General features: G+C 48.6%; 1 protein-coding gene across 1 annotated transcript; it reads left to right on the top strand.

The window, feature by feature from the left end:
• The first annotated feature begins 138 nt into the window (after positions 1-138).
• Positions 139-14,323, top strand: HAPLN4 (hyaluronan and proteoglycan link protein 4). Its single transcript, XM_028713931.2, has 5 exons — positions 139-1,169; positions 4,618-4,729; positions 6,023-6,385; positions 10,511-10,813; positions 12,985-14,323. The coding sequence occupies exons 2-5, from the start codon at positions 4,618-4,620 to the stop codon at positions 13,332-13,334; spliced, it is 1,128 nt and encodes a 375-aa protein (XP_028569764.2). The 5' UTR covers positions 139-1,169; the 3' UTR covers positions 13,335-14,323.

Here is a 14,323-nt window from a genome sequence, read left to right as displayed (position 1 = left end):
CCCCAACAAAAAAAAATTCTTGAGGTTTCCAGTGTCCCCAAACCACCGTGGCATTCTTTTAACTTGATGCCTTTGAAATCTGATGTTATAACCAGTGCTTTTTCGGGGGGGAAGGGGGGGACTCATCATGATATTTGTTTGTTTGTTTGTTTATCGTGGGCCCAGTCGCAGTGCCTTGCCAACCAAGCAGTGGCTAAATGTAAGATGTGATTAATAAACTCAAGCAAACTGATGTGGATTAGAAACCACCACAACTTTATTGATTACAGATATACCCCTGACTTCTGGGATAGCTGCGCAGCCTGCATTCGCTCCATAAGACACACACACATTTCCCCTTACTATTTAGGAGGGGGAAAGTGAGTCTTATAGAGCAAAAAATACGGTAGGTAGGTTTTGGTCTCAGGCATTGGGTGTTCCAGCCCCCCAGACCAAAAAAAAAGAAATTACTTAATTTTTTAAAAAGGTAAGGGAACTCAGTTTCCCCGAGTTCCTACTCAAAAAACCCCCACCTAGTTATGATTGTTTCCTCTGTTTTACATTATAAAATAATTTTAAAAATGCCAAAAAAAGAGGAAGCAGCAGAAAAAGAACACACCGGGAAAATCCCCAAAATTGGCACTGATGTGCTGTGCTGTGGCGTCTACACTTGTGCACTTGGCTGGAGTCCCCCAGCTTTGAGGCTGCTTTGGAGAAAAGCACCCAATAGTTTTGCAGGTTCTCCTTTAAAACATTTTTCCCCCTCTCTCCTCGCTCCCCACCCCATTTTTATCCCAAACCCTCCTTTCTTCTGCCCTCATTGCAGGCTGTCCCCTAATGCAGTTGTCCTTCTGCAAAACTTCTCTCCCTCTCTCTCCCTCCTTCTTTCCCTCTCTCCTCCTCTCTCTCCTTTTCTCCCCCATAGAAGTCTGCTGACTAAGATTTGACAAAACCGAGGAGCCTGCAATACCGTCAGCATTATGCTGATGAACTGGGGTTGGGAAATAGAGGACAAGGAAGGAGGTTGAAAGGTGGGGGGAAACTCAAGGCACTCGGGGTGGGTGGGGCGGGAATCCTCTTTCTCTCTCAGCGCCCCCCCCTCTCCTGCATCATCTCCATCTCAACTTCGGCTGAGCTTCTGAGATTTCTCTCTTTTTGCCCTGGGACGTCCCTCTTCTCAAGGAGAAACAGTGAGTCCTCTTTTTTTTTCTTGCAGGGTTGTCCTTTTTATTTTTAAAATCAAGTTCCATCCCCGGGTCCGTTCCTCCCCCCACCTGCCCCACATTTCACCTTGATGAAATGCAGTGCTGGCTCATTTGGGCTTTTGCTGCAGGATGCAGAGAGAGAGAGAGATAGAGAATCATTTTACTGGCTGAGTTGGGTACCACTTTTTTGCAGGGATGCAGAGCTCTGTAGGAGGAAGATGAGCCACATCTTTGCAAAAAAGGGGGTTTGTGTCGGATAGATGCAGGGGAGGAGAGAGATCAACCCCCCCCCATGCAGAAAGTGACCACTTAAATCCTAGAAGTGGGGGGCACTTAATTTGGAAAACTGTTTGTTTGTTTGTTTGTTTGTTTAAAAGAAGACTCTTCTCTCGCCAAATTTTAAGCGGGCTGAAGCATTTTAGGAGGGCTCTGTGGGATGCTCAGAGATGTTCATAGATAGGGCATCCTTTCTTCTGGCTGAGTTGGGTACCACTTTTTAAATTATATTTGTTTGCTTTATTTCTGCAAGCGTTCTATCGGACGTAGTGGAAAGGAAACTGTATCCCTGGCTGAATGGGGGCAGGGGGGGGGGGTTAGTTCTGAAAATGGCCTTTTTAAAAGACTGCTTTTGCCACATCTCGAAGGGAACAAAGAAACTGATAATTTATCCTTTTCTCAGAGATCAGGGTTTGGAATCTTCCTTCCTGACCCTGCTTCTTAAAGGGATGGAATAATAATAATAATAATAATAATAATAATAATAATAATAATAATAATTATTTGTTGGTCACAACAGGAGGTCAGGAGAATTTTGTAAATCCCTTCTGCTTTGTGTCCTTGTGAGGAAAGGATGTTTCTTTATATGGGTTAGGCAGGACATAATTATTTCTCATCTCTTGAGCAAAGTCTTGCCTGGCTGCCAGAGACTTCAGTATCATCTGCAACCTGGGTCTTTAACAAGCAAACTCCACCCCCTGAGGCCCCCTGCTGCTTACCTGCAATCTAACGCCAAAGGATGTAGGAAGATGTGGGAAGTTGTTTTATACCCTTAGACAGGATGTATATATATATCTGTCTCACCGGAGATGCTGGGGACTTTACCTGTGCACCACCTTTTAAAAATGAAGTCAAGGTCTCAGTCCTCATTGTTCTGGCTTTAAACAGTGACGCTGGAAGGTGGCTTATACTTAATCAGGCCAGTCTTGCTTAGTATTGATTATTATTATTATTATTATTATTATTATTATTCTGCCCATGATGGATAGCTCAGTCCAATCCAATCCAAATAACTTTATTGTCCTAGACACTGGCCAGACAAATCTCAATCAAAAATAAATACAAGCAAAAGGGGTGTCGCACCACAAAGAATGGTCTCTATTTAGATCTGTGCGTCTCCCTTACAGTTCACGGCTATATTGTCTTCTTTCTGATCTTTTGGGCTGCCAAAGCAAATGGCAACATTAAGAGTCACTGAAGTGTTTACATCGCCAAGAAACCATAGGACCTTTTCTGCCGAGCAGAGGATAGCCCAGTTGGTAGAGCAAGAGACTCTTAATCTCAGGTTCGTGGGTTCAAGCCCCATTTTAAGCAAAGGATTCCTGCATTTCAGGGGGTCAGACTGGATGACCCTCGTGGGCCCTTCCAGTTCTATGATTCTATTAAATTTATTCCCACCCACCTGGGGGGATAGCTTAGTTGGCTAGAGCGTGGTGCTGATAACACCAAGGTTGCAGGTTCAGTCCCCATATGGGGCAGCGACATATTCCTGCATGACTCCAACTCTACAATTCTATGATCTATAGGTGTCTGTGGAGGGGATATATTGACTGAAAATGTCTAGCAAACCGGAGGATATACTAAGACAGGATTATGACTTGTTTTTATATGCAACAACAGCAGCAAGAATATTATTGGCACCAAAATGGAAGCAAGAAGAATTACCGACGAAAGAAGAATGGCAAATGAAATTAATGGACTATGCAGAATTAGATAAATTAACAGGAAGGATTTGAAACCTGCGGGACCAGAGATTCTTAGAGGACTGGAGTAAATATTTGAACTATTTGAAAAGCAATTGTGACAAACAGATTATGCTAGTAGGACTGCAAGAAGTTCTGTAAGGAGGACTTTGTGAAATATTGCAAGGAAGACTTTGAAAAGAATTATTAGTTAAGGACAAGTAAAAGTAATAGAGGAATTAAGAAATGCAGAACAAGTGATAAAGAATGGAAAATCTTCAGAGCTGGTTGATGGAAGTCTAAAATACTGTATTAGATAAGAAGTTATATTAAATGATTGTTGGAACTGATATGATATATATATATATATATATATATATATATATATATATATATGAATGAAAATGTCTAGCAAACCACTTTGGTAGTAGTGGGCATTCAGCAAGCCCACATGACAGTGACGTGGGGTTGAGGATTGGAGTGGTCATTTTGTGATATTATGGCCATGGACAAAGCTGTATTGTCACTTTTGAATAAATGTTACTTTATTAAAATGACAATAATTTTAAGAAAACCTCCTCCCTAGGGTCCCAGGGTGGCTTGCGGCAACGTTAAAAGCAATTTTAAAAACTTACAGCCACGAAAGGGGACATCTAATAAAAATAACAAGAGCATCTAGTGAAAAGTAACAAATGTCTGTAAAACTGCTTATATTATATTTAGATTTCCAATCTTTCAGTGTTATAAATATATGCTAACGGGCAGCGGCTCCCTGGGAGATGCTGTAGACTGAACTTTGGACGTCCTGCATGCAAGGAGGGACTCTGCAAAAGAGTAGAGGTTGCAGGTTGTGTGCCTCTGAATAAAGGGCTGCCAGAGTTGGAAGGAACCTCAAGGGTCATCTAGTCCAACCCCCTGCAATGCAGGATGCCAGACTAGATAGGCCCCTGGCAGACTCTTTTATTCTCTTGAGGCTGCCTCTGAAAACTCTGGCAGTCTCCTGCCAGCCCGGGGATGGATCTGCTACGAAACTAATGAAGTTTCAGCTTCAGGGGTCCTAATCCCAGAGGGGGCCCCCAAAAGCAACTTTAGTCCACATTGCTTAAGATTTTTGGGACTTTGATGCGTGTATATAACGTTTCCCTAATTTTCATCCCGAACTTGAAAACTATAAAGCATAGGAACTTTGTTTGCACCTCAGTGACTTTGAGATCATCCAGTCCAGCAATTTTAATCAAAATCTGAGATGTAGTAGTTAATGTTTTTCACAAAATTGCGCTGATCTGTCTTGGAGCAACCCCACTGAAGAAGACCTCATTGCCAAGGGGTCCCCATGACAGTTCAGGCTTCATGGGCCCCACAAATGTAGGTCCAGTGTTCCAGCCCAGAGCTCAGCCGCCTTGTTTGCGGACTCCAGAGTTGGTTCTACAAGCCCAGGCTCCTTGCCCATCATCCGCCTCTTCCTTCCTCTCCAGATGCTCCCTTCGAGGGCTGTGACCGGCACCTGCCTCCACCTTGCCGTCTTGATCCTCTGCTTCCAGCTCGCGGCTCCTCAGAAAGGAAGGAAGAAAGTCGTGCATGTCTCAGGTGCGTGGCACATACGTGATTCGGGAGCTCAGCCCCCTCTCCCCTGGCATTGCATTCGCTGAGCTGCCTGGTGGATTCATGCAATAGGCTCCATAGCACTTTGGCCTTGTACGGTTAACCCCGGTTCAGCAGTTGCCAAAGTGGTGCCTGGGCGCTCAGGGATCCCCTCGAGGTCTTTCTCTGGTGCCCACGAAGGCTCCGCACACACTTCCTAGTTTGTAAAGCAGTGAAGGAGGTTACCCTACCCTCCCTCAAAAAGGACATAGAGTTGAAGGGGATAGTGATCTCTCTGGGCTTTTCAGGGCTCAGTCCAATTCAACCAGTGTGGCCTGGGGGAGAGGGGTGTGGTCTATGAGAGGGGGCGTGGCCTGGGAAGAGTGGGCATGGCTCCATAAATTGACATATTTGCCTATCCCTAACCTGGATCAACTAACCTTGGATCCCTAACCTGGATCAACTCAGTTGGGTGGATTGTGGTGCTGATAATGCCAAGGTTGCAGGTTCAATCCCCTTTTGGGACAGCTGCATATTCCTGCATTGCAGGGGGTTGGACTAGATGATCCTCAGGGTCCCTTCCAACTTGACGATCCTATGATTCTAACCCAGACTTTTTATTTCGCCTGCCAATCATGGGGCTTGTGGAGTACAGTCGTACCTTGGTTCTCAAACGCCTTGGTACTCGTATGTTTTGGCTCCCGAATGCCGAAAACCTGGAAGCAAGTGTTCCGCTTTTCAAAGCTGAACATCCAATACGGCTTCCACTTGAGGGCAGGAAGCTCCTGCAGCCAATCGGAAGCCGTGCCTTGGTTTTTGAACGTTTTCGGAAGTTGAACGAACTTCCAAAATAGATTAGGTTCGAGAAACAAGGTACGACTGTATTCCCATTCCGTTCAGCTGCAATTCCCCTTGGGGGTCCCTTCCATCTCTACAATTCTATGATTCTATGACTTGCTGTTTTTAAAACATCTATTATTATTATCACTATCACGTATTATTTCATTGCAAGATGTGTTTGACTAACCTGCAGAAAACTGGGGTAGACCTGCAGAAACTGCAGAAAATTAAAACAAGCAGATGATTTGTAAATGATTAAGTGCATTATCATTTTTTTTTATTCATTACTGCTTTTTCTTAAGGGGAGGGGGAGATCCCAAATCTATTTAAAATCCCCACATATTAACCCAGTTTCAGTATGACGCAGCTCACAGCCCAATCTTGCATCCACCTGTCCTGGGTTCGAAATCCGGGATGCTTAAAAACCGACAACAAAACCCTTCTCTTTTCTGCTTGCAGAGGATGACAGTGGTGCCGTTGTGGTGCAGACGGCGCCGGGGAAAGTGGTCACCCACCGGGGTGGCACCATCATCCTGCCCTGCCGCTTCCACTACGATGTCTCGGCCCACGACCCTGACGAGATCCGCCTGAAGTGGACCAAGCTGGTGGAGCCCATGTCCTTTGAGGACGTCTTTGTGGCGATGGGCGTGGAGCGCAGGGCTTTCGGGAGCTACAGGGGCCGCACGGCGCTGCAGGAGGACGGCTCCGGGGACGCCTCCCTCATCATCCGGAACGTGACCCTCCAAGACTACGGGCGCTACGAATGCGAGGTGACCAATGAGCTGGAGGACGATGCTGGGATGGTGAACCTGGACTTGGAAGGTGAGGGGAGACGGGCGGGTTGGGTGGGGTGGGGCCCACCGGCCAGGTCTCCACAACCGCCTGTAGGAGGAAACAAGTGGGAGATAATAGAATCCTAGATTGTAGAGCTGGAAGGGACCCCGGGGGCCATCTAGTCCAACCCCCTGCAATTCAGGAATTTCAGCTAAAGCATCCCTGACAGATGTCAGTCCAACCTTTGCTTAAAAACCTCCAAGGAAGGAGAGCCCACAACCTCCCAAGGGAGACCGTTCCACTGCCAAACAGCTCTTAACATCAGAAAGTTCCTCCTGGTGTTGAGTCGGTATCTCCTTTCTTGTAACTTGAAGTCATGGGTTCGAGTCCAGAGCAGGAGAACAACAAGCTCGTTCCCTCTTTCATGTGACAATCCTTCAGATATTGGAAGATGGCTATCATATCTGCTCTTAGTCTCCTCTTCTCCAGCTCCTTCAACTGTTCCTCATCAGGCTTACCTTCCAGTCCCTTGATCATCTTGTTCGCCCTCCTCTGCCCACCTTCCAGCTTGTCAACATACTTCTTAAATTGTGGTGCCCAGAATTGGACACAGGATTCCAGGTGTGGTCTGACCAGGGCAGAACAGAGTGGTACTTTTACTTCCCTTGATCTGGACACTAGACTTCTGTTGAATAGCATTAGCTGTTTTTGCTGCTGCATCACCCTGTTGGCTCATGTTCAGCTCATGGTCTGCCAAGACCCCCAGATCCGTTCCACAGGTACCACTAGGAAGCCACATGTCCCCCATCTTATATTTGTGTGAAAGTGATGTGGGAATGCCTCTCCTAAGATGGCATCATTCTGTCCTATATCAGCATGGCCAGTTGATGCCTCTTCTATGACGTAGCAGCCTGATCCAGCAAGACTCAGAACCACAGAACTGTAGATTCGGAGGGGACCATGAGGATCATCTAGTCCAACCCCCTGCAATTCAGGAATTTCAGCTAAAGCATCCCTGCCTTGGCATTATCAACACCACCCTCTAACCAAATGAGCTATCTAGGCTGACTCTTCTTGCACTCTCACAGGAGATAAGAATGGATCCTCCTTGTCCGCAGGCAGCCCACCTCCTTGGAGGGTGTGGCGGGGTGAGGGGAGCAGCTGTTGCCTTTACCCCTCTTCCTTATCGATTTCCTAGAGGCCCCCGGCTGACCACTGTCAGAGGCAGGATACTGGGGAGGCTGGAACATCTCTGAAATTCTCATCTATCCACCTTTGCCTCCTTCAAGCCAGAAAGAGTGGGGGAGCCCCTCCAAAAGGAAAGTGTCTTTGCTGTTCGGGATCTTCATAGCCAAATAAGTTGGAAGTGTGTGAGGGCGAGAGAGAGAGAGAGAGAGAGAGAGAGAGAGAGAGAGAGAGAGAGAGAAGGAAAGCTGGAATACGACAATACCCTTGATGCCATAATTCACCCCACCTCGCGGCAGCAAAAGCAACCCAATTCTCTCTCTTGTTGGGGTGTTTTACGAATCTGCCAGCTGCTATCATTCTTCCTGGTTTTTATTAGCTTCTGACACCGAAACCTGCAGCGACAATGAAAGTCAATAAAAGCAGCAATAAAGCACCCCAGAGACTCTCAAGCAAGGGAGGTGGAGGGAAGAGGAGAAGGAAATTGAGGGGAGGGAGACAGGACCCTGCATGCTCTCCGTGAGGGTGGGAGCTGCAAACAGAGGCTATGAGCTGTCTTTCATCATGCATTCCTGTGGGGTTGGGGTGCCTTTTTAACCCGAGGGCCACATTTTCTCCTTTAGGATCTTCTGGGGGCCACATCCCATAGCAGCGGGCAGGGCCAGAGGCAAAAGTGGTTGGAGCAACTGGTCTCAATTAGTCAATCACTGAATATCTATCTGTCTTGCAAAAATGTGGTTTCCGCAGACTTGGTAGAGTGTCAGGCGTAATGAGCAGAGCAGCTCATTCCCTTTCGTCTTCCTCCATGGAAATCAGTTGCCGATAATCCCCACCTCCCCACAGACATCTATGGCCCCTCCTCTCCTGGTCCCCAGCCCCCAATTAATTGGCGCTTGTGCCTGCATGCAGCCAACCTCTCCTCCACCCTTTTCATGCCTCTCCTGGTTCTGGGAGACAAGCAGGGAGGGGATCTTGTTGCAGCAGGAGGGGGAGACCCCCGTGACTCTTCACCATCTCTGCCTCCTGGCCTCCCTCCTCTCCTGCTTCAGCTTCTGCCTCTGAGTCTGGACTGCTCTCTGCCACAGACTCTCCCTGCTCACTTAGCCCTGTTGCCCCTTCAGTTTCCGACATCTACCCCTCCCAGTCTTCTCCCTCTGACCACTCATCGTTGTCCCACCACCACTCCCCAGGCGGATCCTTCTGCCCTCGGTAGCTCCCCAACTGGTTCCTCCCACCCTCCCTCTACATCCAAGCAGCCCCTGACACTCTTAACAAGACAATCACACTCAGTAAACAAGAAAAACAGAAGGTTTACTCGCATCAGAAAGCCTGACAGGGTTCAACAGATACAGTGATGAAAATCAGGAAAAGATCCTCAAAAGTTGCAGAAGTCCATAAAAAGGAAGAGGGACCCCTTACCATTAGGTCCAGTCGTGACCGACTCTGGGGTTGTGGCGCTCATCTCGCTTTACTGGCCGAGGGAGCCGGCGTACAGCTTCCGGGTCATGTGGCCAGCAGGACTAAGCCGCTTCTGGCGAACCAGAGCAGCGCACGGAAACGCTGTTTACCTTCCCGCCGGAGCGGTACCTATTTATCTACTTGCACTTTGACGTGCTTTCGAACTGCTAGGTTGGCAGGAGCTGGGATGGAGCAATGGGAGCTCACCCTGTCATGGGGATTCGAACCGCCGACCTTCTGATCGGCAAGCCCTAGGCTCTGTGGTTTAACCCACCACGCCCCCCACGTCGCAGAAGTCCATAAGTCCTTCTCAAAATGGAGAAGTGTCTGTTTGCGACTCTCTAGCAATCGTGTGCACAGAAAATGCATTCCAGCTGGTCAACATCCTTTTTTAATTGTAGTGTCCAGAACTGGACACAGGACTCCAGGTGTGGTCTGGCCAAGGCAGAATAGAGTACTGCTATTCCTTCCCTTGACCTGGACGCTAGACTTCTGTTGATGCAGTCTAGAATAGCATTAGCTTTTTTTGCTGCTGCATCACACGGTGGACTCATGTTCATCTTGTGGTCCACCAAGACCCCTTGGTCCTTTTCGCATGTACTGCTAGTAAGCCAATACTATTCCCTCCTGAGAGTGGGGAATCCTCTCCTTTGATCAGGGAGGGGGAACCAGCATACTTCAGCAGTGTTAACGGAGAAATCTGAGGGCTCCCTTGGACAAAAGGACCCCAGCCAGGAATACCAGAGCAAAACAGCAGCCAGGAGGCTTGGTCTTTATTGAAGACTGTCATGACAGGACTCCCACCTGCCACCAGGTGGAACAAGATGGAAGCCCCAAACAAAAGAGAACCCAAACTTTTATTAGCTGCTAATCCCCATGTTACACCCCCCAAACTACATCACTAATGCATCATGGTTACATCATGAAAGGGGAGGTCTGGTGGCCGTAATCTGAGCATCCTGGACCCTGCCCCATGGTTCCCCTTGCCCTCCACCAAACACCCATCAAGTGGAACAAAAGAGATCTTTACATTTCCCTCTTTCCCAGCCAAGTTAATCCCACCCTTTTGTCTTCATCTGGGTTTGTTATTTCTGGAATGGCTACCTGTCTGGCACTCAGGTATCAGGAGGCCAGGGATCATCACTCAGGCAGAGGGGCTGCTGAGGAGCTGAGCTCACCTGTCTATATGAATTTCTGAGGTTTTCCCAGTGAGCCAAAACATAGAGACATTGATCAGTGAATTCTTACATTTGGTATCGTGCAGCAGAGGCCCTTTGAATAGATAGGAAGAAACCGTGATGAAGTGTTTTGTGGGGACAAGTCACAAAAGTCACAAAAGTGATTGTTCTGGTTTTGGTAGTGGGCTGCATGTGCATGATATCTGCTGAAGGGGCAAACCCCCCCCCCCCAACCTATACATAAATTCCCGCAACAAGCAGTGAGGGTGATGATGGGAGTCGGAGTCTGAGAATGCCCGGAAGGCCCTGATCTGCTCTCGAGGGCTGTTTTTCCTCCTCTGCTTCATTTTAGGGGTGATCTTCCCTTACCACCCCCGCCTGGGGCGCTACAGCCTGAACTTCCACGACGCCCAGCAGGCCTGCCTGGAGCAGGACGGGATCCTGGCTTCCTACGACCAGCTCCACGAAGCCTGGCTGGAGGGCATGGACTGGTGCAACGCCGGCTGGCTGCAGGACGGCTCGGTGCAGTACCCCATCTCCAAGCCGCGGGACGAGTGCGGACGGAAGGAGACCCCCGTCGGGGTGCGCAACTACGGCTACCGCCACAAGGACGACGAGCGCTATGATGCCTTCTGCTTCACTTCGAATCTGAACGGTGAGGGGGCGCCTGGCTGCCCAAAGTTATGGAATCAGAAAACGGTAGAGTCGGAGGGCCCCCCAAAGGTCATCTAGCCCAACCCCCTGCAAGGCGGCACTTGCAGCTAAAGGATCCCTGCTTGGGTGCCCATGCAACCTCTGCTTAAAACTCCCCCCCATGATCATTCGTCCCCCTGTCAAAGGACTCTTCCTGCCCAGCGTCAGGTGAGAGGGGGGGCGGGATACACATTTTCCCAGTCTGCTTTCTTCGAGCCATGCATCATTTTATAAACTTCCAGGCTTCCTCGCTCCTCGCACCCCTCCGAAAAAATCTCAGAGCAACATTTAACCGATTGCTGGCCTTTTCCGCGTCCCCCAGGACCAGGCAAGGAGGCAGTAATTCAGCTCAGAATGATGGATGAGCCTGCAGGGGTTTGTCCAAAGGCGTAAATTACTCTTTGCTGGGAGGGTCTGCGGGGGGGGGGGGGAGTTGGCAGGAGGGGGGCTTCATTTGTGTAATCAGGGGCAGGATAAATAGCCCCGGATCAACTCGGAAATGGAGTGCCTTTTGCTGCCTCATCCACCTTCCTGAAGGCAGGTGTTTAATTCTCCTCTCATTGGATTTGGCAGCGTAAAAATGGAAGGGGGGGGTTGTGGGGAAGATGGGAAGAGTCCAGATCAGGGGTCTGCAAACTTTTTTAGCAGGGGGCTGGTCCACCGTCCCTCAGACCTTGTGGGGGGCCGGACTCTATTTTTTTTTTAGGGAGGGGAATCAACAAATTCCTATGCCCCACAAATAACCCAGAGAGATGCATTTTAAATAAAAACACACATTCTACTCATGTAAAAACACGCTGATTCCTAAACCGTCTGTGGGCTGGATTTAGAAGGCGATTGGGCCGGATCCGGCCTCCAGTCCTTAGTTTGCCTACCCATGATCAAGATATATCCCACACATGTGTTTGGCTTTTTGTATTTTTAAGGGGGGAAAGGGGATCTAGGAAGCAAACCCCAATAGCTCAACTTGTAGAGCATGAGACTCTTAATCTCAGGCCGTGGGTTGGAAGCCCCAAACAAAAGAGAACCCAAACTTTTATTAGCTGCTAATCCCCATGTTACACCCCTTTAACAAATGTTCTTCCTCAGGAGGTTGTGGACTCTCCTTTCCTTGGAGGTTCTTAAGCAGAGGTTGGATGGCCATCTGTCAGGGATGCTTTAGCTGAGATTCCGGCATTGGACTAGAGGACTAATAATAATAGTAGTAGTAATAATTTATTTATTTGTTTATTTATTTATTTATTTAATAGTAGCCCATAGATCAAAACCATAAGGGGAGGGAAACATAAGGGTCAGACTGAGCCAAACCAAAGGCCTGGCGGAACAGCTCTGTCTTGCAGGCCCTGCGGAAAGATGTCAAGTCCCGCAGGGCCCTGGTCTCTTGGGACAGAGCGTTCCACCAAGTCGGGGCCAGTACTGAAAAGGCCCTGGCCCTACTTGAGACCAATCTAACCACCCTGTGACTTGGGACCTCCAGAGTGTTGTCATTTGTGGACCTTAAGGTCCTCCGCGGGGCATACCAGGAGAGGCGGTCCCGTAGGTACGTGGGTCCTAGGCCCCATAGGGCTTTAAAGGGCTTGGAGGTCCCTTGCAACTCTATGATTCTATGATCCTGAATTGCTCATCTAAAAGGCTAATTTTAAGTAATCTAAGTAGATTTAGATTACTAGATCTACTAAACTAGATCTAAATAGATTTGGATTAAGTAATCTTAAATACAGTGGTACCTTGGGTTACAGACACTTCAGGTTACATACGCTTCAGGTTACAGACTCCGCTAACCCAGAAATAGTACCTCGGGTTAAGAACTTTGCTTCAGGATGAGAACAGAAATTGTGCTCTGGCAGTGCAGCGACAGTGGGAGGCCCCATTAGCTAAAGTGGTGCTTCAGGTTAAGAACAGTTTCAGGTTAAAAACAGACCTCCAGAATGAATCAAGTTCTTAACCCGAGGTACCACTGTAATTCTAAGATGCAAAGGAATGGCACTCTGTGAACTCAGAGACGCAAGGAAGGATTATATCCAATCAATATATCCTCTGCTGGCATCTATTTGCATCCCAACACCACTCAACTTGGGAATCGCTGCTCTAACCACTGCACCACATTGCCTCTCCCCCTCTTCTCCCTCCCAGGCAAAGTCTACTTCCTCAAAACCTACCGCAAACTGAGCTTCCCGGAAGCCGTCCAGGCGTGCAAGAAGAACGGAGGCGCCGTGGCCAAAGTCGGCCAGCTCTACGCTGCCTGGAAGATCCAGCTCTTGGACAAGTGTGAGGCCGGCTGGGTGGGCGACGGCAGCATCCGCTACCCCATCGTCAACCCCAGAAGCCGCTGTGGGGGCCGCGAGCCTGGCGTCCGCAACCTGGGCTTCCCCAACAAGAAATACAAGCTCTTTGGCGTCTATTGCTACAGAAGCGCCACCAGTGGAGGGTCCAAGGCGGCCGCCAAGGAGGGAGCAGGCAAGTGGAAACCTTTGCAGGTGTAAACAAGGTCGGCTTTGAACGGACACGAATCCTTGCATCTCCCTCCATCTTCCAGCCTCGAGGGACTGGGAGGGTTTTTCCTTGACCTTCCTCTGGAGAAGGAAACAAGTCCGCTGTGAAACATGCATTTGATGGTCGAAGAGTCCCGAAAAACCAGAAGAGAAGGACCGTTCCAGATTCAGTTGATTCTTTGCGGACTTCCAGAAAGCCTGGGAGTCCAAGTTGCACCCAGCTTCTCACAAACCATGACTTACGATGCCCCCCCCCCCCGCTCTGCTTGAGTCTTCTTTTCCAAGAAGCCCTGGCTGTTTGCAATTTGCTATTATATTAACGCTTCAGATATAGCTTTTACAAGGTGTGTGTGTGTGGGGGGGGTCTCCCCTGCCTTTTGCAAAGGGAGGAGGCACACAGGGATTTGTCGCCACTGAGGATTCAGCAGCTGCCTGTTGCGAGGGATCTGCTCCCCACCCCCTTATAAACTGCAAAATGAAGACAAATATTTCTTCTTTTATGCATGGTATTTGGGAGCGCCACAGTTAATTGGACAACATTGCGTTGCACTGAAGGGCATTGCAGTCGCGCTGAGCTTCTTTTCTCTTTTCATCCTGCAACCTGAAAGGGGGGGGGGAGGCACACCCCCATTACCATTTCCGCTCTCCGTGCTCCTCCAGAGGTCATTTTGCCCAGACAACCAAATCCTACAAGTTTCTGTTGTCGTCTAGAAAACTGGAAGCGCATGTTCATCAATGTGTGGCTTGTTGGGAGAGACTGTAGGCTCCTTGGAGCACAGCTCCTGTCATTTTGTTTTTTTATCTATTTATCTGTTATAGGGCGTTGGAATAGATGACTATTCCACCCATAATAGATGGTCCTTTCTAACTCTACAGTTCTACAATTTATTGTCCTTTTTGCTTACGTTTACTCTGCGTAAGGCATTGTCTACATGGGCGACACTGTATACCTGTTAATAAAATTGTGCAGGGTGGTGTCA

Source organism: Podarcis muralis, chromosome 18 (assembly GCF_964188315.1).
Source record: "Podarcis muralis chromosome 18, rPodMur119.hap1.1, whole genome shotgun sequence".
In the NCBI taxonomy this organism is placed as follows: Eukaryota; Metazoa; Chordata; class Lepidosauria; order Squamata; family Lacertidae; genus Podarcis; species Podarcis muralis.
This window is presented reverse-complemented; position numbering and strand designations above follow the sequence as displayed.